This window comes from Semicossyphus pulcher, unplaced genomic scaffold, assembly GCF_022749685.1.
Source record: "Semicossyphus pulcher isolate SPU_LCO1_2020_fin unplaced genomic scaffold, fSemPul1.0.p SCAF_10, whole genome shotgun sequence".
NCBI lineage: Eukaryota > Metazoa > Chordata > Actinopteri > Labriformes > Labridae > Semicossyphus > Semicossyphus pulcher.
The window spans coordinates 29,274,412-29,298,891 of NW_027211604.1; the positions used below are offsets into that span (position 1 = coordinate 29,274,412).

A 24,480-nucleotide genomic window follows, 5' to 3' on the forward strand; every position below is an offset into this window, starting at 1 on the left:
CCTATTGATTGGAAAACAACGGGCTGTCGGAGGACGGATCAGGGAGGCTGTGGGCTAACGGGTGAGGGAAGGGAGTCAGACCAAAGCTCGGACCACGCTGCCATCTTTACCTCCCTGCTCTTTTCTTTTCTCTCCTTCACACCTGGGATGAATGTAGCTGCTGCTGCTCATCGGAGGGTTTTTCAGCTGAGGGATCAGATTCTCCTCGTCTGAGAGGATCCTGAACGCAGCACACCGAGCATCAACAGCATCTACTGCAGGTAATCTGTCTTCCCTCTGTATCACCCTGCTGTCTTTCCTCCAGGTCCTCGCTGTGCATCATCTTCCCTTCATCCTCGCCTTGTAACCATGGTTTCCTCCATCTCTCCTTCCTCCCTCTGCTCGCTGCTCTTCTCTCCCTCCCCCACTCTCCTCTTTTTTCTCCCTGTGATGAGCTGATGACATGGACCTGCTGGATTTCCATTTCTGTGTTAGCCGTCTGAAGATGTATTTGAAAAGGTTATTTTAATTGTGTGTGTGTGTGTGTGGGGGGGGGGGGGGTCAGATTGATTCAGTAGTAATATGATTGGAGTCACAGAATATAAAAACATGCTGTTGGCAATTATTGTTCGATTTGGTCCTCCCTGCCTCCCACTGTAAAACAGAGCGGCTCCATTGCATTAAATGACCTCTGATGAGCTCTCCTGATTGGCTCTTTTCATACCTGCATGCTTTGGTAGCACCTGAGACCACCAGCACCGCTCTCTGTGAAGGTCACATGCACAAAAAGAGCTGACACACATCCTAAACAAACACAATGCAGACATTAAGTACACTTTCACACCATCAATACTGGTGCTACGATCTCACCTCCCTTTTTCTACAACGAGAGATTCCAGAGTTTTCCAACCAACCCGGCAGTAAATAAAAAAGCTACAACGTGACAGGAAAGTGGTTGCAGGAAACTGAATTTGTGATTTCTCACCCTGCCAAATTTCAAGCATCAGCTCAGCTGCAAAGAGTCCCCGTGGCAAGGTTAGAGTATGCTGCTAATTTTCATTATTAAAGCAGGCCAAGTGATCTTAACTGGATCCACTGACAGACGCTACTTGTCAGTCACTGTCACATAAAGAGGGTGATTCATGTCTCTGCTGTGAGGAATAATTCAACATGGAGCCCTTCAAAACAGCAGAGAAATCAAAGATGAGTTAAAGAAGAAGCAGGTGTATTTAAAAGAAGACACATGAGTACAGAGAGGACGGAGGTAAAGACAGAGAGGATGAGGCTGTAAAAAGACAATATCCGGCTGCTGAAGGAGCAGCACTTTGCTGAGTGCTGTGAAGAGGAGGAGGAAGAGGCTGTGTCAAGCTTGTTTTTAAATGCACTCCTCTGTACTCACTCACTCAGGCCAGGCCACGGTCCAGCTCAGCACAGCGGATGAAATTTAGGCCTCACTTCTGTAATTACACTGCGTCAGACGACCTGACCGAGGCACAACTTCCCTTCAAAGTCTGACTGCAGCATTAAGTCAACACCAGAGTGAATTCTGCTTAAACCCTTTAAATTAATTCATTTTTAACTCACTGATGGTCTAACGAGCTGTGTTGTTATTTTATCCATACACTGTGTTTACAGTCAAGAAAAAAATGTCCATCACAATAATACTCTACAGTTACAATCTACAGACTGTGCTAATTTCATTATTTTCTACAAGGAACCAGACAATCATTTAGGAGTGGGCAGCTTTAAAACAGGAGATATGTTAATGTCCAGTATCAGACACACCCATGTTTACTACTTTTCAAAACACAGAGGCATGTTCCCGAACCATGTCATTAAAGGAAGTATTGCTGCAAGACAAACTCCATTAAGATGCCAACAACTTTATCTGCTATAAAATCAAAGACTGTCATTAAGAAAAGGACGTTGCCAGCGTGACGTCACCCTCGAGTTTCTGGACTACGTTTTGAAGTCTCAAGTTTGGCATTTAAGTCGTCGCAATTTTGGTTTTATGGAGCCAGAAGTGGGCATATTTGGATGGTAAAATAAACAAAATAAATGTCATGCTGTGTTGAAGAAGACTTAAAATAAGAGATTGAGACCATAAACTTGTCAGGAAAATGTTTAATGAGGTAATAAACCAGATGAGAAGTAGGGTCTTTTTCTCATAGACTTCTAAAAAATGAGACTTTTTGCAACCATTGGAGTCGCCCCCTGCAGGAAATTAAAAACAATGTAGGTTTGAGGCACGTCTGGCTACTCAAGGCATCGTCCACTTCTTTTATACAGCCTATAATTAAAATATAAACTGAATATGTGTGAGGAAATGACATGTTTTTCTAAACTCTGCTACAGAAAGTATAAAAGAGCAAGTTGTTACCACAAACCGTGACTAGTTTTCAACAAGAAATTCTATATATATATATGTATATAGAATGTTTATACTTCAATTTGTCAATTTGTCATGGCGTTTCCCAGAACCCCTAATCTGCTGTCAGTGGTGACACTGTTCTGTATAAATGCATTCTTAGAAAAGTGTTATTGTTTACAGCTTACATACAGTATGTGCTTGCATTGAGACTGGAAGATGAGTCCATCAGTCTGAATCTGCATCGTAATTAAATGACACAATTAATGACACATTTACGGGAAGCAATCCATTTTTTTCGCCCACATGTTTATCATGAAAACCTTTAACAAAACTCTTGGACAGCAGTGAAAAACAGCTTACTGTAATATATTATTTTACTATGACAAATGTTCCTGTAATGTCCTGTCCTAGACTCTTGAAAACCTCATCAGTTAAATCCCAGCAGACGAAGGTAATTAACTGTGGTTTACCAGTAAAGCTAACTGGTTTGGCCCCCTCAGGGACCTGGTCCCCTTCTGGCACATCTACCTCCATCTCTTTGTCTAGACACCACGGTGCCATTCACCATGAGGTGAGGCAGGAGTGATTTAGGAAACGCCAGATAAATCCTTCTGGGAAATTATTACATTTAGCAGATGGGGACGGATACAGACTTTGGTGCTTTGTTTGATCTGGTCCTTTTAATCATGGACTGTATATAAGGAGTGGATGTTGCCACCCTGAAGTCATCCATTGGCTTGTGGACAACCATTTTGAAGCGTTGAATTTTGCGTTTTGTTTTCACCATATTGTTTTTTTGGTGCCAGAAGTGACCATATTTTGATGAGAGGGTGGAGCTGGAACGCAGCGAGGGGTTAGCATACACTTTGTTACCAAGGTGCATCCAACATGCAAGACATCTATGATTTGAATTGGGATGCTAATTTTGGCTGTCAATCTCAGGTAGCCACGCCCTAAAGAAACTCTATTTCATCTATATCTATTTTACTCCAAATGGTAAATGAATGGTAAATGGACTGTACTTATATAATGCTTTTCTAGTCTTTGCGACCCACTCAAAGCTGCTTTTACACTACATGTCACATTCACCCAATAACACACACATTCACACACTGATGGCAGAGGCTGCTACGTAAAGTGCCCAACTGTCAATCAGCTATCGCATTCATACCCGTTGGCTATGCCACCGGGAGCAATTTGGGGTTCAGCATCTTGCCCAAGGACACTTTGACATGTAGCCTGAGGGAGCTGGGGATCGAACCTCCAACCTTCTGATTGAAAGACAGCCAACTCTACCACTGAGCCACAGCCGCCCCAAATGGGACCATAATGTACAAATGAACATCATGCTGTATATCAGTGCATTGAAGAGTGGTCTCACCTTTTGTATTGTGCAACTGATTCTGTCCAAAGTCTGTACAAAGGGAATGGGTGTAAGCAGCATGTCACCCATTGGTTAGTGGACCACGGTTTAACCCCAGGTGAAGCATGTTGGCGGTCGCCATCTTGTTTTTTGGAGCTAGACGGGACCAAATTTGTCTCTATCCTGTTTTGACTGCTTTCCTTGAAGCAACTTGTCAATCATAGGTAGCCACTCCTAAAAGCATACTCTGCTTTATGGTCTATTTGACTCTAAATGGGACCATAATTAAATAAAATGAACATCATGCTGTATTGAAGAAGACTTGAAACAAACAACTGAGACCATAAACTCATTAAGACAGTGTTTAGTTCATAAATCAAGAGAGAAGTAGGCTTGCTTTCCCATCTTTCATACAATTGGATTTCTTTTTGGTGATAAGGTGGAATGTAAGCTTCTACAGTAGCTTCACTTTTCAGACTCATCCACGTCTCATACACATTCTGTGTAGTAATATAAAAACATGCTGATCTATTAGACTCGATGCATTAACCACTTTCTCACCACCTCCGTGTGTGTAGGACTCAGACATCAACAGTCAGGGGACACCATGGAAGCCCCTCTCGTGTGTTTGGATGAGGAGTTTGAGGACCTCCGGCCCTGCCGCATGGATGAGCTCGACCACCCGGCGCTCAACCACTCCTCTTACTCCACCAACACCTCCTCCACCACCACCGTCCCCCTGGCCTCCATCACCCGCGAGGACTTCTCCGAGCTGGAGAACTTCTCTGAGATGATGAGCTTCAAGTCGATGGAGGACCTGGTCAACGAGTTTGACGAGAAGCTCAACGTCTGCTTCCACAACTACAACACCAAGACGGAGGTCCTGGCACCCATACGCAACCAGACACACAGCCAGGAGGACGAGGAGAGGTTGCAGGACGAAGAGTGAGTAACCACAGTTTGAGTACAAGCTTCACTGATCAGGCATTACTATTAATATGTATATTTTTAGCCTGCAGTCTACACAGCTGAGGCCTTCACAGATCAGGTTGAGTGTATAATTATCAATATTTTGGGGGTAAAAAGTAAAAAGTCGACAATCCAAACAGCATCCTGTCGCCCTATGAGACCACAAAGAAACAAGGTTTTAAGATTATTTTTTATAACATGAACAATTATTAGTCTTTATAAAAAAAGGGAAAAAGTAAAACTAAGTTTCTTCTAACTTCATTCTTTCATACTTGATGAGTTTTGGACCGAAAGACTTTGTAGCAGCGGTGGGAATGGCAGGGGAACTCACGATACGATACGCGATACATTGCCCACGATAACGATAATGATGCAACCATACATCACAATATCTGATTAACTGAAGAATACATAATGGCCATAAAAAGGTGAAGTTTAGGATTAATGTAATTACTCACTACAATTTGGTGTCAGTTTCACAGAAATGTAAATGTAAATTGTATCTACAGAACAACTGTTAAAGCAAATTTGGATTTGGAAGTGGCTGGTGCATCTTCAGCTTATTTTCACCGCTGTCCGACATTATCCTCCTGTCTTCTTCTTCTTCTTTAATCCTGCTGTCATCTTCTTCTTCTGACAATTAATGTCTGTTCACGTCACCCTCATAAGCGTCACCGCAAGGAGTCATGAAGTAGAGATGCGGTGAGTCAAATTGGCAGGGAAATCTGTTAGAGCTCCAAATATTTGTAAATTAAAACATCTATATTTGTTGCCAGCCTATAAATAATTGTATTTCACTACTCAGGGTGACGATATATTGTCATATCGATGTTTTGTCCCACCCCTACTTTGTAGTTAGTGGTGTTCAAGAGAACTAATCTCTATCAACCGTCCCTTTAATCTGTGTATACCAATTTAAGAAAATATGCCACTTCTGATCCAGAATGGGGCTCATGTATCCACAGATCAACATCTCCTGACAGCACAATATCTGACTTTTTCTCAGTAATTTTTTGTCTCAATCATTGCCAGATCCTCAAGTTTGTCAAATGATTCCATCACCCAGGAACAAGAAATGAGAAAAAGTAGCTCCCACCGTCCCCAAAGAACGAACATGGCTTAAAATGTGCATTAAAGTAACATACAAAAACAAAAATCTGAATATAACATAGTTAAGACAATCAATAATAAAAGACAACACCCTTTATGGAGAATAAAACCAATATATCTTATATATCTCTATCTGTCAATGTGATCATGTTCCTCCCTATACCACAAAACATGTTTACTATAACACCAGTCAGTTTGTAAAGGCAGGAAATGTGCTCTGTAGGCCACGCCCCCTTGTGTGTTACATCACCAGAAAGTCCAGCATGCTCAACTCACAGTACAATAGTATTCCATTATATTGCATGTATAGTATTTGAAATGAAGTCCTCAGTATGTCTCCCAAAGAGGTGGAATCACCTGTTCTAATGTGGATGGTTTATTAGGTTGTGTTTATATGTTGTTCTGCAAAATCCCTAAATGTGGCTGCATTCTGGCTTTTAAATGTACCCTTCAGGACCATTAGGAACATAATAAAGAGATAAACTATCGCCAATAGGGTGTCATCATGAAATACTACAGCTAATACCCAGCCCTATATGTTAGTTACACACTGTGCTGCTCATTCTGCAGCCTTTAATGCTATTACAACACCAAAGACTCAGCAGCCAAGAACATCACATGTGACAAAAACCCAAACATATCCACTCAGACCACAACATCCTAAACAAGGAGTCACCCAGCATCTTGACCCCACCCTCCTCAGCCCCACAGTCAGGCTGCTGCTGAATTATTCAATGTGCAGTATTGTACGCCTCAGTGTGCTTTGGCTCTGTTGGTCTGTATCTGTCTCTGCCTCTCCACCAGCTCACTGCCAGATCCTCCTCCTCCTCCTCCTCTCAGCAGCGTCTGAGGCGGAACACACACTCCTCGTCACACTGTGTGATCATGAATCGTGCTAAAAATAGTCCCACTGTAGGTGTGAGAGGAGAGGGTCGGAGGAGGATAGCGTTATTTTTCAAACAATATTTAATACCCAAAGTCTTTATGGATGAATAAAGAACACAGTACTACAATAATCTGCATTTTATGACCGCTGACATGTTGTAGCACACATCAGGAAACCAGTGGAGATATTGTGTGGTCAAATATACACACTGTCCCCACCTCCTCTTGGGTTTTTGTCCTGATAACAATGTCTCATTGTTCCTCCTCCTCCAGTTCCAGTTACATGTGACAAGCCAAGCTGTGTTCACAAATCCAATCAGTCTCATTCACAGGATATTTATTCACCTTAGACATCGACAACCATTAATACAACATTATAACATGCAGTTCTGATATCATTTTTCAGTGCACGTCTGATTTTAAATGACTCAAACCCTCAACAGAGAGAACTAACAACAATCAAAATCTGCCTTTTGGTTGAAAACAGTCGGTGTCACATTTTGCCGTAATCCCTGCAGTCGCCTGATTCCAAACACACATATGAGTCAGCTGATGGAGAAGAGGAATATTAAATGTTCCCTCTTCAGTGGCCGCGGGCCAACACACACAGCAGGACAGCTTAGTGACGTGCAGGCAAGATGACCAAAACACTGTCCCTGTGTGATGCAGGCAGTCTGTGCTGTGTGGCTCTGATTTGTACTGTGGTGATAACTGATTTATGAAAACGAGTGGAAGGGGGAGACTTGGCTTCATTTAAAGGTGAGAGGTGGAGAAAAACTCTTTGATGTCCTTGACCAAAATGAAAACAAGGTTTGTGATGCAAAACAGAAATGCATTTGAACCCTTTCAAGAATCAATTTTACAATCATTAAACTAAATTAATCCGTCCATATTCAATAGCGCTTATCCTGTTCAGGGTCGCGGGGGGGCTGGAGCCGACCCCAGCAGTCATTTGGCGAGAGGTGGGGTACCCCCTGGACTGGTCACCAGTCAATCAGAGAGACAGACAACCTTTCAAGATCACATTCACACCTACAAGTCACCAGTTAACCTAACCAGCATGTCTTTGGACTGTGGAAGGAAGCCAGGGACCAGGAGACTACACAAAAAGGCCCCCAACACCTGAACTGGGATTAGAAACAGGGGCCTTGATGTTCCCGAGGCGACAGTGCTCGTGAAAAATCATGCAAATTACTGCTTTTTTTCAATACAATGTATTTTGGAGGATCAACAGAACTGGTAACTTTCCAATCCAATCCAAATTTCTTCATAAAGCACATTTAAATACAGCAAAAGTTGACCGTTTTGTACAATCAAATATAATTGTACAAAACAAACAACATAATAAAACACTAACACCCATTTAAATACAACAACATGTAATAGGACAATGGGAAAGAAAAAGGATTAAAAAGGAAACTGTCATGCAGAGCCGAGGGCCGAGGAATAAAGGTGCATTTTGAGGCTTGATTTAAAAACAGGCAGTGTGGAGGACAGCCGGGCATGTGGAGGCAGAGCGTTTCAGAGCTTTGGAGCTTTATATATCATAACAATATTAACAATGACTTAATTCTTCATTTATATAGCACCTTAAGAACAGAGTGTTTGGACAGACAAAGTAAAACATCAGGACACTCAGAAGACGACACAGCAGGACACATTTAGGGTATGGTTTGAAGAAGATACAGCAAGTAGACAAGAGGCATAGTAGAGAGATTACTGAAAACAGTTTTAATATGTAATTATAAAAAAGATAAATATATAGATAAAATAAGAAGCAATAAAAGCTTGTAGACTGTTGGCCTTGAAATAAATGATAAAATCTGAAGACTTTTAATATGGCTGTGTGATAAAACCTTTAAAGTTTAAATCGTATTTGGAAGTAAGGGCACATAATATCCATTGGAGTATAGATGTATTTATTAGTCACAGAAAAACACGTACAAGTTTAAAATCCTGATTAAAGTATTTCCAACATCTTATTAGTTGATTTATTTTACCTCTCTGTTTCCTGAGAACTAAAGATTTAACAGTTATTCCTGAGGGACTCGGTGCTTCTCCTCTTCCTTTCGCCATTTTACATTTAGGATGAAATTTCTCAAAAGGACAGAGAGATAAAAATCTAATAATCAAATGGAACTGTAGACAATGCTTTGCAGGTTTGTTACATGTTGGTAGGGACATCATACTTTAACTTAAATGGTTCAACATGGGCTCCAAATATCTGTCCGCTGTGGTGGACGCCCTGCATAAAAAGGTTAAAACTCAACACTAGTTCAAGTTTTAGTGTACAATTTAAAGCCAACTGCTAAAAGGGGGGTATTATGATCATTTCAAGTTTCATATTTCACTGTGATACCTGTGGAGTAGCTTAGCATAATTTACAGTTAAAAAAAAACTCTCACAGGCCCTCGTACAGCCTCTGCTGGAAACGACTCAGTCAGCTCTGTCTCTTTAAGAAACCCCGCCTCTACAAGCCCACTTTCTTCTGATTGGCCAGCTCTCTGAAGCCTGCTGAGGCTGCACTTTGTGACGTCACAAAATGCAGCATTATATATAACATTATATATATATATGTCTTAAAATGTGAAACAGCATAATACCCTCTATACTCTTTAAACAAATTGAAACCAAAGAAAAAGAAGGAAATGCAGACCTCTCACTAACCAGTGTACTATTATCTGTGCAAATTACAGTGGCCTTGGCAACACAACTACCTCTGAACATATTGACGTCAGTTCACAGAAATATTTCAAACTTCTGTGCACAAAATGGGGAAACATCTTTGAATCACTTAGCTGTCATCTTAGGGTTAAATGCACTGAGCCTCTGACCCTGTGTGTGTGCTGGTGCATGCAGCAGTGACATGCAGGCGGCTGGTGAGGTAAGCTGCCTGCTGAATGTGTCCTCTGTGAGCCGGGTGTGGGCAGTGCCACTGTGAGCCGGGCAGCAGGCCTGGGCCAACCTCTGAGCAGAGGAGGAAAACACACACAAAGGAGACTGTTTCTCTCCCAGTTTGATGTCATTGCTGCTCAGACAGACGCTGCTGCAGGTTCAGTCAGAGAGCGACTGCACAATGATGTGAGAAGCTTTATCTAAATCTCTGTAAGGATACCGTTAACTGAGTCTTAAGCTGTTTTTTCCCTGTTGTGCATTGTTTCTCTGCAGCCTCCAGCTCGGTGTATTGACTGCAGTTGCCACATTGAAATATTGAGTGAGTTGCAGGAAGCTAAAGACAGCACAGAGTGGACTTGATTTTAACCAGGGGATAAGACAACACACCCATCTGTAGCCTAATGCTGTTATATAACCGTCTAACTACACCGTGTGTGGACACAGAAGCTTAAAATAGCCGGCAGCCTGTGGAGCGAAGGACAGAAAGTGTTCTGATGCTTGGTTTTGATATGTAAAGGTTGCCTTTGCTTACATGTGTGTTGTTGCAGTGTGTGGGATGCTCTAACCGACAACTACATCTCCACCTGGGACAACCCCGACCAAGAGGGACTCAACGGCAACCTTTCTGAGCAGGAGGTACGTGTGTCCTCTCAGCTTTGTGTAGCTTTATGAGGGAAATGTGCTGTTAGGCCTGTAAAAACAATCAATCATAAGTGAGCTTTCTTTTTCATTTGGTGAATGGTGAATTTAAAATGCTCTGTATCACCTTAAGCTTCATGTATCATCTGTCTCCTTCATTATTTCATTTAAAATATTTCTCTTATTTAAAGCAACTGAAAACCCAAATCTACAAAAGCCTTATATATACCCTATATAATTTAGGTCTTATGTACATTCTAGTTTTCATCCAAGGAGTAACAGAAATGAGCTTCAATCAGAATTTAAAGTATTGTCTATTGATTCCTGTATTACGGGTTTGAATTGGGCATGGTTGAGCTTGGATATTTACGTAATCAATCTCACGAACCAATCACAGGAATAGTCACACAGCATGTATTCTGCTATTTACATCAAACCTTAGTGTCGATTAGAGTGTCAAGTTTGGGCTGCTAAAGTTGAGCGTGGGCCGTTGATGATCTTTTTCAACTATATTAAAATGGAGCTTAAAAGTCTTTCATCATCATGTACAACTGTTTTTTTAGGACTATAATAATCATGTGCAATAATACTCAGGCTATATTATGTTCACTATGTGCAATATTACTTCCAATAATAGTAATTATATTTATGTTGATATTAATAGAATACATACATACATCATGTGCAATACTTCTGCTCATTTATTAGTGCCATGTGCAAAATTACTTTAACATTTATTATCAGGAGCTATATAACCTTTATGTACAATTACATTTTATATCATGAGCTATTTTTGAATTCATAAAAGTGTTTTGCTGCTGTACGACTGTCAGCACTACTGTCAATTTAATTGGCACCGTTATTTTTGTAGATAACTTATTGTGATATTGTTTTTCTATCAGGCACAGTCTGTTTTGCATTAATCCATACACTTTATATTTTATATTTTCACTTATATTTGAGGTTTTTTTTTTGCATTTCTCTAATTTGTACTGTGTTTATGGAGCAATCTGGCACAATAATTTCCTTCAGGATTAATAAAGTTCTATCTTATCTTACTTTCAATGGAGGGTGTTTTTAGATTTTAGCTATATATTTCTATGTGATCTGCTTTCCAGCAAGTCTGAGTTAAGTTCCGTAACAATATCGCAATAGATACAGAGCCATCATTTAGTATCGAATTCATGGCATTGAGAACAGACAGGGGCATCTCAGCTAATGTTGCATTTGTATGCTAACTGCTGTCTGTGATATGGATAGCGAAACATTTCGTTACTCCAAATTAAGTGACCAGTTGAAATGAAAAGTTTCCAGATGTCCGGGCTTCTGGTTCCTCGTCAGATTCAAAAGAATCAAACATGCTGTTTACGGCTGCACTACACTGATAGTCACAAGCACCATTGTTGTGTGAAGATGTCAATCAAATGTGATCATCCACATCCCACATAGTCATGAGAAACTGTTTAAACAGAAAAATGAGTTGGTTTTTTTTAACTAGCTTATGTAATAGTTTAACTGTTTATTTCAACTGATACTTAATTGTATCCTTAATGAGACTCTCAACTTTGATATCATAAATGCATTTTAGCTATTTCAAGCAACCAATCTGACTTCCCTGGACTTGTTCATTCCTTGTTCTGACCTTAGCATGTTGTGTGTGGTCTACATTTACTTCTCATGTCTTTGGGAGTAGTGCTCATTACTATGCACGCCTTCTGAATGTTTGAACCAACATCCTACAGTGTGGTATCATGTGGGTGGTATGAAGCTGTGCAGCCTGGTCTACTTGAAATTACGTTAATATGCAACTAATTGCAATGGGAACATTCGTGGAAAGCAGTTTAGTAATATATAAACAAAGTTTCTTGGCGACAGAGCTCAGCTGTGCGTAATAATTGTTAATCATGAATGAGAAACTGATTCAGTGATCTTCTGTAATGTTTATTTACCAATTTTATGCCCAATGAGCAGAGCTTTAACAGAACTGCTAACAGGTCTGACCCAGAAAACATGCTCAAAACCCCAGAAAATTGCTCTTACACTCACTTCCTCCTTATTTACTTGCAGAGAAGGAGGGATATGTAGTGTATTAATCTTTCTTTCTACTGTCTTCAAATAATCATAATTGAGTTTTTATGGTTTTAGAAATCTGTTAATGAAAGTAACAGCACAAGGTGTCATTATTTTCCATCTCGAGGAGCCACACTGAGTGGATAACTGCTCCATTCTTTCTGAGGCTTAATCTCATGCTGACACATGAAGACATGCTTGACCAACCTTGACTGGCCTGCCGTTCAGCAGAGCTCCTTGTCTTCCTCTCTCCTTGTAATTGGCTGTCACATTCAGCCGGACAGCAGGCACTTAGCAGTCCAGGCCATGTTTGAACTGGTCAAGGCCAGAACAGACGTTTTCCCCCTAGAGGGAGAGGCTTGTTCATATCCAGCTACTTCCTACCCCAAGTCCAGTTGTTGGAAGTCTCTGTAAGTAAAGTTTTAGGACCTGACAGCTCCCTTTTAGGTTGTAGTTTCCTTGTATATGTCCACAGTAACATTAGGCTAGCTTACTCCTCCCTTTTGAGATCCTGAATCCATGTTTGCTCTCCGCAGATTAGAAAATGTAAAACCCTTCACTGCTCTTTATAGTTACATCACAGTTAATCCTTTGAGGAAAGGGAATGTCTGAACCAAATTTCAGGACAATTCATCTCATTTGTTGAGATATTAGACTGTTGAGCTCGTGGTTGTGCCCGTAGAGAGTCAGGCATTTACTGATCTTTAGGAAACATTATCTATTAATGTCTATACAAAAGCTTGAACCTATTCTTATTCTACGTGTTGAAAAGCTTCACAAACTGATTATTGCTCATGGAGCTAGATGAAAGCCTGGGTTTCACTCAAAGAATTAGGTTTCATAATCTGGGAACCATGAATGTCTGTGTCAATTCAAAGTCACATATTTCTGCCCCATAATTGACTTCACTATCAAACTGTATGAAAGTAAAATATTTCAAGTAATTACAAATGTGTATAAGCTATTTAAACTCTTGTTTTACAAATAGAATATTAATTGTTTTTTAAGTGAAGTTAAATAATTTAAAACCTTTGAATTATTTAGGATTTTTTAAGTATCTTGAGACTCTGAAATGAGCACAATCCCATGCTGACTTCCCAAACAGTGATTGATCTTTTATGGAAAATTAATGTAGATGTAGTTTATTATTCCAGTGCAGACAGGCAGTTTTTGGCTCTTGTTGGGCTTCCTTCCTCAGTAAGATCGCCTGCTTGTCTCACTTTGTGCAGATCCATGAAAAAGAGGAGGAGGAGATGAATGAGAAGAATGACAACGCCAACTGCCTGAGCGAAGAGCCTCTTATCACAGCTGATCAGGTGTGTGTGTGTGTGTGTGTGTGTGTGTGTGTGTGCGTGTGTGTGTGTGTGTGTGTGTGTGTGTGTGTGTGTGTGTGTGTGTCTGTGTGTGTGTGCGTGTGCGTGTGTGTTTTCATGATCAAACAGCAGTGTCTGTGTCCTGTTTCTGATAATAAGATAAAGAAAGCAGGATATAACATAAGAAGGTCTCAGAATGATGCTTTGGGTCCTTTTCATCTTTTATCTTCCATGTATTCACACATCGTGCACTTTTGTTCACAAAACGTGTGTATAAGTCCCACCATAATCTTTTAGGTATTTGTGAGGTATTCTTTTTTCTCTATAATTAATTATTTTTGTTCTTTGTTGGTTGGTAGACCTCAGAGTACAAGCGTGGGAGTGTGGAAAAAAGGTCAAGGCCTCACAATGCCTCTAATACAAACTTTATCATTATTATATATTTTTTATTTGAGAATTCATTCGAGCAGCGCAGGCAATCAGTACAGGAGGCCAGAATGGGGGGGGGTATTCAACATCACAAGCTGGAGGCAGTACATTGCTCGTATTGGCAATCTGGTGATCAGAAGTTCTGCTCATCCATATGGCTGACGACCAAGGCATGTGTTAGGGTCTGTCTATTACAGTTTTAAAACAAACTGGTGGTCATTACTAATGTTATATTTCCAAATGCCTCGCCTTTTATAGTCAAATAAAATACAAAATATTTATGAATATTTTCATAGGTCCAGAGAAGAAGAAGATAAAGTGGAGTCTAGAGTAAGGGAACCTCTTGTTCCTTATTCCATTTATCATTTTTGTTTTTTATTGGCCTTTCCAACTTTCTGCTATAGGGCTGAACTCTTTATGCCTTAGATATTTCCAGTAAACAATCTTGCACTTATCTTTTATGTATAAATATAAGCATCAAGTAAAAGCAGCTCTTCTCAGCCTGATGCACTTGCTTTAGAAGATTGGGGGTCCAACTTGAAAGTGTAAACCAAAAAAATTGAAAGGTTGTAGTAGAAGTTTTTTCAACAATTTGACGCCACAGTGTTATGTACAGTATTACCTTTAAAGTTCAGAAAGCTAAGTCAGTCTCTGCTGTCCACCGCTGTAGCCTGTGTATTCATCAATAATAGATTTAAGTATGATATGTACAGTTATATAAACGGCTGTTGGAATTTTAGTGGAGACACTCTGCTGACAAATGGATGCTTACTGCTGTGTGTGTACTTAGACCTGTCTCCTAATCTCTTTCCTGTCCATTACCTCGTCTATCTGCAGTATATCCTTCAATCTTACTCTCTGTTCAAGGTCATTGAGGAGATAGTTGAGATGATGGAGAACTCTCCAGATCCTGGCGAAACAGAGGAGGAAGATGAGGAAGAGAGCAGCCACTGCTCCTCCAGAACCAACCCCTCCCTGCTGGAGGAGATCAGGCAGCTGTCACTGGCCTCCAACAACAACTGCTCTTATGAAGGTAGTTGTTAAGAGTAACTGGCTCTCTTCTACTGCTCTCGGTTTTCTCAGCAACATTTTTATTTTATTGTTTTAGATCGCGAGTCTTCTTCAACACAGCAATATGTTCATTTCTGGTCCCATTTAGAGTAGAATAGATGGTGTGTTAGGACTGGGTATTAACAAGGATAGAAGCAAAGCAAAACTGTTGTGCCCGTGTCCCCCTCTGGTCTAAACATGGTTACTTTAGGCTCCTAAAAGCCAATATGGAAACGATAAAAATGCTGCTAAATGCTGCTCAAATATTTTTCTCAACTTGCTGACAAGTGCGTCAAATTGAGATATAAATGTTGTTTTTTTAATCCAGCCAGTTGCCAAGATATTTATCTCCAACCAGCACCCTCTTAATGTAATGACCATTGAGAGTGGTAATAATGCCAACTATTGTCCACAACGTCTCTTGCTCCAGTAGAGACCATGTACTTAGTCTACCTTGCACTAAAGACTAATTTCTTATTAAAAAGTGCATTATGGAGTTTAAGGCTTGTAGGATTTCACAGGCCTACTGTGCAGTGCAAAACAATAGAACTATATCATCCATGTAAAAAATGACCATCACAGATTGTTAACAGGGATGTACTGTTATTAATATAAATAATAAACAAGAAAGGACCCAATATTGAACCTTGTGGAACCCCTCTTGACTGTTGTACAATGGGACAGATCTTTTCCCCAAATCACACATTGCTGCCAGTACATAGGTAATCCTGGAAATATATACATGATTTAAAAGCTTGTGCAGCAGGAGTTAAGAGTTTTTTGTTCTCTGCCTCTGTGAACAATCACTTACCCGGTCATGAATGTGAACATATTGTTCCTTGTAGACTTGTTTATGTAAAAGTGTTTATAACCAAAGCTGCTTAGAGTGCCAGCAGGGTGATCAGTCTTTCTAATGGAAGTGCCCTTTGGATTACAATTAATATTTCTCCTTGAGGCCTGTCTCCGAACATCAATAAAACACAGTACAAAAGCTGAGACCACTCTTAAATGTGTCCTTGCCTTGGCTGGACATGAAAAATATTATTAACCCTGTTATAGAACATCAAACATGAAGGACAGTTATGAAGAGTGCATGGTCAGGGACAAAGATGCACAAACTGCAGCTTATCTTCACTCTCCTATTTAGCCTGTTTCTGAGTAAAGATTGGAGAGATGTGCATCAGTAGTCTTGTTCTCCAGGATGGACCCGGTACATCAGGTTTTGATTAAGTGATCCGCATGGTTACATTAGTCATCTCATTTCAGCAGGTCTGTAGGTGAGAGTTCATAAGGACAGGGTGTTCTCAGCCATAAGGCGCGCTGTCGCTGAACATATTGTAGATCCATGTGGTTCCTCCGTCTGAGTCGCAGTAATTTGTCCTGACCGCTTTGGTAACAGAGGCATACTATACCTCCACTGTTTTTGCTTTTATTCACACAGCCTATATATGTTCAAGCATTCTGTTTGAGATAAAAAAAAAAGTTCACATATCTTTCTCCTCCTTTATCTGTTCTGCAGGCCTGAGTCTGATGCCCAGCTCAGCACTGGTGGAGCTGCTGCACCGGGTGGAGGCTGCCATCCGTGAGTTTTCTGAGGAGCTGGTCAGCCAGCTGGCTCGGCGCGAAGAGCTGGAGTTTGAGAAGGAGGTGAAGAACACGTTCATCACGGCCCTGATGGAGGTGCAGAACAGACAGCGGGAGCAACGTGACAGCAGCAAACGCCGGCGCCGAGACAAGGCCCTGAGCCTGCAGGGGGCAGCGACGCCGTCTGTGAACGGAGGAAATACTGTCTCCCCGGGACACACGGAGAAGACAGGAAGCATGCCTGTGAAGGTGAGCAGCAGGGAGAGGGTGGCCTCGAGTACGTACCTGTTAATTATTTATGTTATGCGTGTTAGTGTGTGTGTGTGTGTATGTGTGTGAAAAATAAGGCAATTTCACACAGAAGATTTACAAGCTATGGCTCTCATCAGTGTCACTTCATCAGTTAATTATTCCTCAAAAAGGCCAGACTGAATTCGAAGATGACATTGCACAAATGTATTCAGCGCCTAATTTACTAGAACATCTGTTAATTAAGCAGTCAACTCTTGGACTGATCCTGATAGAACACTCTAGACCAAAGACTTAAGCAAACGCAGCCTCTAGGAGGTCTGTTTGTGTATAAGCATGAAAATTAGTCTGCTTCTCAGTTGATTTATTACCTCTCTGAACATTTTCCTAATGAGTTTATGGTCTCAACCTGTAGTTTCAAATCTTCTTCAGTACAGAATGGTGCTAATTTTGTTAAGTATGGTCCCATTCAGAGGTAAAATAGACAACAAAGCAGGGTATGATTTAGGGTGTGGCTAACTTGTGATTGTAGCAAAGGCAGCCTGTTAACCAGGACAGAGATGTAGCTGTTTGTATCCACTCCCTTGTCCAAATATGGTCACTTGTGGGCAGGGGCGCAACTACCTACTTACTGAGGGGTATGCAGACACATTACAGACATTTTCTGCCTCTCCATCTTTAGCTCCCTGTCATCAGTTGACAACACGATTCAAATGAAAACACTCGTGCTCCAGCACGTGCTCGAGGGGGCGCGCACTGGAGCGCCTATAGTAGGAAAGGATTGGAGGGGAGGTGAAGGAGCGGAGGGGCGCCTAATCAGCGTGGTGCCTCTGTTATTGATCATATCATTTACACATGCACAAACAGCTGTTAAATACAGAAAATGCCGACTCGAAATAATTTTCACCCCATCGCTTTAGCGCCCCCTCTAGAGCGGCGCCCCTATGCACCGCATATAGTGCATACCCACTTTTTGCTTGTGGGTCCAAAAATCCAAGATGGCGTCCACGAAAATGCAAAAATGTATGCTTCCAAACGGCAGTCCACAAACCATGGTGGCTATGTCCAAAACACATTCTGCATTCAATGAGGAACTCAGAAGCAGTGCAGAGGTGGACTGAGATGACTAGGTTCAGACAAGAAATGATAACATACTTAACTTGTTTACAAAATATTTTCCATGGCCAACTAAAATAAAAAATATGATGTTATACTTATCTTATATCACAAAAGTAATAGATGCTTCATTTCATAATCAGGTTTTAGTTTTACAAGAACATATTTACTGTAATGCACTTTTCCCCCCACAACTTATAAAACAATGACCGCCCATGAAGTGCATGAGGAGACACAAACACAGCAAACTCCAGCCTGCTGCCTCTGCTCGATGATCACCATGTGTTTGGGGATACCGTGTCACATCTGATCCTGAACAACAGACATAAAAGCCTCAGTACAACTGACTTAATGTATATTTCCTCAAACATTAGGTCTTCCTATAAAATAAAATATAAAGTTGTGTTTTGCACAGCAGTCAGTGGTACATGAACAACAGAGACACTCCAGCAGCGTCTAACACAAAGTCTGGTAATTCATAAATTCACTGCCTTGTCTCCCTCTCTCTCCCGTCAATAATAAACTTGTTACATCGAGCGCCCCCTACAGGCCTGGAGCACTTTGTGCACCGTTGTGTGGACTGGATTTGCAGCGTATTTATTTGCATGTGTTTTCTGACTTTGCATTGTTTCTGTCTTTGCAGCGTGTTTAATGTTAATGCATTTGTTTTGGCTTTTTGCGGCACATTTTGTCATTTGCAGTGCATTTGGGTTGTTGCATTTGTTTTGGACTTTTGCGTGTGTTTTTGGATTTACATTGCTTCTGAATTTGCAGCCTGTTTCTTCTAATGGAAATTGTTCGGGCCATTGCAGCGCGATTACCCTTGTTGGCCACTATAGTTTTGCCCCTGATAATTTAGAAAAGCCTGGGTAGAGAACCCGAGATCTCCCTTGTTGTATGGGAATGCTGGAGGTCCAGCATATACTGCTGAGCCTGATCATGTAGGGCAGTGAAATTAACATGAAGCTAGAGCAGACTTTGATATTTGAATATACAACTTCCATGTTTCATCCCTCCAGTGTGAATGAGAGAAAGTTGAGACCACAATGCTGACTGCTCTCCCGCTCCTCCTCACTGTTAGCATAATGGATCCCAGGTCCATTAGCCTCTAAAGTATCTTCCAGGAAAGATCCTAAAGTAGATGTGACCCGACGTCTTCATACAGTAACAGCTCTCTCCAGTCTGCTCCCGTCCAGTAACAGAGAAACATCCTAATGGATTTTCCCAGCATGCAATGCAGCGGCAGTGTTTTTATATAGTGATTTGAAGGCTACCTGAGGCTGAATTGCTATAATGATAACAGTACAGACAGCTTAAACAGAATAAACATAATCATATTGAACATGATGTTGTGTTGTCAGCGACATTGTTCGACCTGGATTATATTCTTCTACTCTTGATTAGATTTCAGTCTTTCAGTTTGATCAGTAGCTTGTAATAACAGACTGTGTCTGTGTGTGTGTGTGTGTGTGTGTGTTGTTTTTGTCTCCTGCAGCGTTTCAGCATGGAGGGACTGTCCAACATCTTGCAGACGGGCATCAGACAGACATTTGGAGGCACAGGGAATGACAAACAGGTGAGATTAAATGGTTTTATAAAGGACAACAAGAAGGTCATTTTGAGGAAGTAAACCTCAACAGGGTGATGCAGGATCCATACACGAAGAAGAGGTCTTGTCTCTCCAGTGTTTTGGCTATAATGACACGGACCCTGTACATTATCCAGCATGGCTACTTACAAAAGTAATGAATGATTTGACTCAGAATATTGATTTGTGAGTGATTTTATTCATTTCTTTCGCTGGTGCCTCGTAACTGTCAAAGTCTGTTGATATACACTATTCCACTGACCAGTATTTAAACACTGTCACAGCCCATACTGTGTCCTGTTTAGTGTTTACTACACCTGTCCAGTCCAAATTACCATTTCTTTGTGTTTTAAAAGCTCTCTTTTTTTCTTCTCTTTATTTGATCTTCAGCCATAGTAAACAAGGGGATGTTAAATGTTCTGGACTTCTTGCTTTGGATTGATGTGATGCACATGGTCTTAGCAGCAGTCTGTTATTCAGAAATAACAGACTGTAGGGTGCTGTTATTTATCAATAATCAAGAATCAACAGAGCTTTTTTTTAAAGTTAAAAACAAATGCCAGTGTCAACTAATAATTTGATTAAATCATTTAAACTGTGCATTTGCTCATACTATAAAGCTACATTTACATGTATGATATATTTCATTTAACCAGGAAAACGCTCTTGAGATTAAAAATCTCCTTTTCAAGAGTGTCCTGTCCAAGACACATTACAAAGTGTCAGACAAACATTGAGCAGCCATACATACAGACATAATGCAGGATGCATGACTATAACACAATAAAAGACATGAAATAACAAGTGAAACCAGTCAAACTCTGTCTAAAACAACCACAATCATAAATCTAGCAGAACGCCAGTGTTTAAGTCTACGTGTGGACAAGGCAGACCATCCAACACGTGCATACAGAAACATTGGTGAGTGAGGATGAACCTCAATGCTCCATGATACACAGTGTCCAGAGCATGTAAGCTTTGAGAGTATTTAGTTGCTGTTTTAAAGTGGCATGTACTCAGACATAACAGGCTGCACTGCCGTTATCTACAGCACTGTCAGGGTTGAGGTCATACACATCAGCCTGCTGTGTGTAATTTGATCTGTGCTGATAGTGTTTGCAGTATGGTAAGGTACACTGCAAGACACGCATGTGCTTATAGTCCTTAAAACCTACAGGCAGATGCACTTCTCACTTGATGGTATTTAAAACTATAGGTTTCCATTCCATTCCCGTTTTTGCAGATATAACTGGGTGTAAACAAACATTTTGAATCATCGAAACCATTCAGTAGTTATGAAATCTTTGTGTTAGTCGTGTATTGTGTATGGACCTAAAGCAGATTCCAGCACTATGGCTGCGTTCCAATGCACATACTTTCATATTATTGAGTGAGCCAGGAAAAGGTTTAGTATGTCAAATGTAGTGTATCAGAAATACTGGGATGTCCCGCTACATCTGGACAAATTTTGCAGTTTGAAGCCAGCATGCTTTTTCGGCTATTGTGACCCACAATCCTTTGCTCTGTAAGACAGTCCCTCAATGAAGCTACAAAGTTGCAATTCAGTGATTTTCCACAAATTCAGCCAATCCTCCCTACTTTTTCACGACCTTGCAATTTTTACCAATCTCAGCAACTTTTCCACAAATTCAACCTATTACCCCCACGGGCCTCGACGTGTTCATCACCAAATATTGATATTCATAGGTCTGCAATGTTGTATAAACATCGCAGTCCAACAGTCTTCTTGATATTAATTAACCATGTTTGAAAACTGCTAGCCATTTACTTGGCCACTTCCTGGTGCCTTTAACTTGCACCAACCCAAGGCTCTGTTACAAATCAGCGTTGATATCAAAGAGTGTTTGTACAGCAATCACCGTCTCTTATCAATGCTTTTATAAGACAAGATAAGATAGCACTTTATCTCCTCCATGAGTCCATGATACTGAGGAGTTTCCTCAGCATCCTCCTCTCAGACACTTCCACTAGACTCTAGTTCCACTCCCAGGACAGAGCCAGCCTTCCTGATGAGCTTACTGAGTCTGTTAGCATCCTGTGTCTTTGACCTGCTGCTTGACTAAAAGTGATGGCCTTATTGGATCGTTTGTAGCCGTTTCCTGTCTAAAAGCAAAGCAAAGCTAACAGTCTCTTGGCTTCACACTTAACAGACAGACCTCAGAGTGTTGTTAATCTTGTCTTTCTACTCCTGGTTATGTGCTGTGTCAACAATACTGACTGAAAGCTGCCTCTGATTACCTACAAATATCTGATCATTACATTAGCTAGCTTAAATGCTAAATACCTCTCTTTGGGTTAGGGCTAACCCTCTCTAAACCTTGACTCTCTTCCAGTATCTAAACACCGTTATTCCATTTGAGAAGAAGGGCACCCCTCCATCAGTCGACGACCTGCAGATGCTCACAAAAAGTAAGTATCCATCTCAGGTTGTTTGTATCAGAGGCAGGACAACATGTTCAACATGTACTCAGAGTTAATTCACTTTTTACTTATTCCACCTAGTTCTGTATGCCATGAAGGAGGACAGCGAGAAGGTGCCTACACTGCTGACCGACTACATATTGAAAGGTAAACACCAAAATGCTCTTGGTGACCTGAACAAAACCTATTCTCCAGCTTACCATGGTACAGGGAAAGATAAGGAAAGTAACACAATTGACACTTCACTAAGCCCCGCCCCCTTTAACTTAGCAGATTTACCATCTAAAATTCGAACCAATATTTAATACCATAGTTGTCTGATTTCAACATTGATGTATTAGGGCCATTGTAAAACACAAAACAAACAAGCAAAACAAAAAAAACAGAGCCGGAGCAGAAGAGTTGTAAAGTTGCCTCCACAAAAACCCAGATATCTCAGAGATTATTATATATATAAAACTAGGAAAATAGAGTTTATAAGATCCTTCTTGAGCCGCAACCCAGCAATCGCACTCTGCCCTGTTGGCACTGAGCTTGGTGCATAGCCTATTTTCTCTGTGCACAAGAAGCAGACTGTGTTTGTTTCTATGCTCCCCTTTTAAAAACAAACATTTCTGTGCTCCCCAAGGGGTTACCATCACACATGAAAGTTACCCTGCACACGCATGACGTGTACTAAAAGTAAACCAACATTGCATTATGGACAAAATATATACAAAACTACTTTAAAGCAATGGTTTAACTCATTTAGTTGTGTGGATGGAAGCTACCCAAAGGATGTGGCTGACTATTATATTAAGTGCGTTATGCACTTGGGTGGATGTCCAGAGAGGATTCGATTTTATTCTTGCAAATGTATGAGTTTATAATCTGATAATTTTGCTAGTTATTTACGCACACATTACCCAGTTTTTTTTCTCGGGCAATTTTACCACTTTAATCTCAGATAGCCACGTTTTTTTTCTGGCTGATTTAGGAATTTAATCTTGGAATATTACTCTTCTCCTCCGGCTCCGTTTTCATTATTATTATTATTATTATTACAATAGCCATTATTTTTACAATAATGGCAGAATCTATATGCTAGCTTGCTAATTATGCTAACGTTAGCTCCACATGTGCAGAGGCTTTAGTCCTCACTGCAGCTGCCCAGGGTTCGACATGGACCCTCAGCCCTTTGCTGCATGTCATCCACTCTCCCTTCTATTCTATTCTAAACCACTTCTATTTCCGAAGTGCCCTCACAGGGTAGATTACAGTTTGTCGTAAGATTGGAACATTGCCTAACAAATTAAGTTGCTAAGAGGATGACAAGTACCATTGATAGTAGATAACATTGTTTCCCAAAGAGATCTAACTTGATTATTAAAGGCTCTCTCTCCTCTCTAGTCTTGTGTCCCACCTAAAGCACCACCAGGCCGGGGCCCACAGCGTGACGGAGAACCCTTGTCATCCCTCCCCGCCTCAGGCCCGAGCTGCATGACCTCCCTTCTTTTACCATTACCAACCATGGATCCTCACCATCGACATTATTGTACTCACCTCAACTATGACTACTGCCTTTCGCTGAGCTCACCTTCGCCCCTCCCTGCACATTAAGCTCAGGCCAGATGCAAAATGGCCTACGTCTGAATAGTTAAACAAGTGGGACGGCCAATCCGGCTTTAACAGGACTTCACTAATGGAGCATGACATGCTACTAAATATCATTACACCACTTGGTACAGGGATACAACCTTATCATTGCTTTCTTTACTTGTCTTTGTTTCTCTGACAGGATTTAAACGTTGCCAAGTTTTGACTCGTATTCATGAACTGAAACCTTAACCACTGTTTCTGTTGATTTATTTTGTTGTTATTGTTTCATTGATCCATCAGGACTACACTGTTAAATAAATGAAATGCCATACTGCATCCATAAGTGATCAAACACATGTTTCAGATTCATTTGAATACTAAAGCCATGCACCTTTTCTGCCAACTTAGTACTGTAGCTCCATGTGAATGAGACACACGAGTATTACGGGTGCAGTGCAGTGCATTAAGCTTTTTATTTGATCTTTCTTTACTGAATATCCAGTGCTCTTCTGACTTTTTTGAAATTTCTTTTTAATTTGTATCTGAATATTTGATAAAAAACTTTGTTTCTGGTTTTCTACTTTATTTACTGTGTGGTCAGAGTGACAGGTCTGTGTGCAGCCCACCCTGTTCAGCCACGTGGAGGTGTGTCACTGATTGGATTTATCATCCCCCTGATGAGATGAGCTCATTACAATAAAGGCGTGCATATTAGCATATTTATGACTTCCTTTGCGCCATGTAGGTGAATGTTACATCGCTAAACGCAAATTCTAATAAACATTCAATAAACATTCAACCATGATGGTGTGAGCGTTTCTTTCTTTCTGTCTTTGCCTGTTGGGTTTAA

General features: G+C 40.8%; 1 protein-coding gene across 1 annotated transcript; it reads left to right on the top strand.

The window, feature by feature from the left end:
- fez1 (fasciculation and elongation protein zeta 1 (zygin I)) lies at positions 1 to 24,435 on the top strand. The gene is made up of 10 exons (XM_069678012.1): positions 1 to 260; positions 4,292 to 4,658; positions 10,121 to 10,208; positions 13,511 to 13,597; positions 14,891 to 15,056; positions 16,593 to 16,906; positions 19,518 to 19,598; positions 21,965 to 22,040; positions 22,134 to 22,199; positions 23,442 to 24,435. The coding sequence occupies exons 2-10, from the start codon at positions 4,321 to 4,323 to the stop codon at positions 23,456 to 23,458; spliced, it is 1,233 nt and encodes a 410-aa protein (XP_069534113.1). The 5' UTR covers positions 1 to 260; positions 4,292 to 4,320; the 3' UTR covers positions 23,459 to 24,435.
- The last annotated feature ends 45 nt before the right edge of the window (positions 24,436 to 24,480 follow it).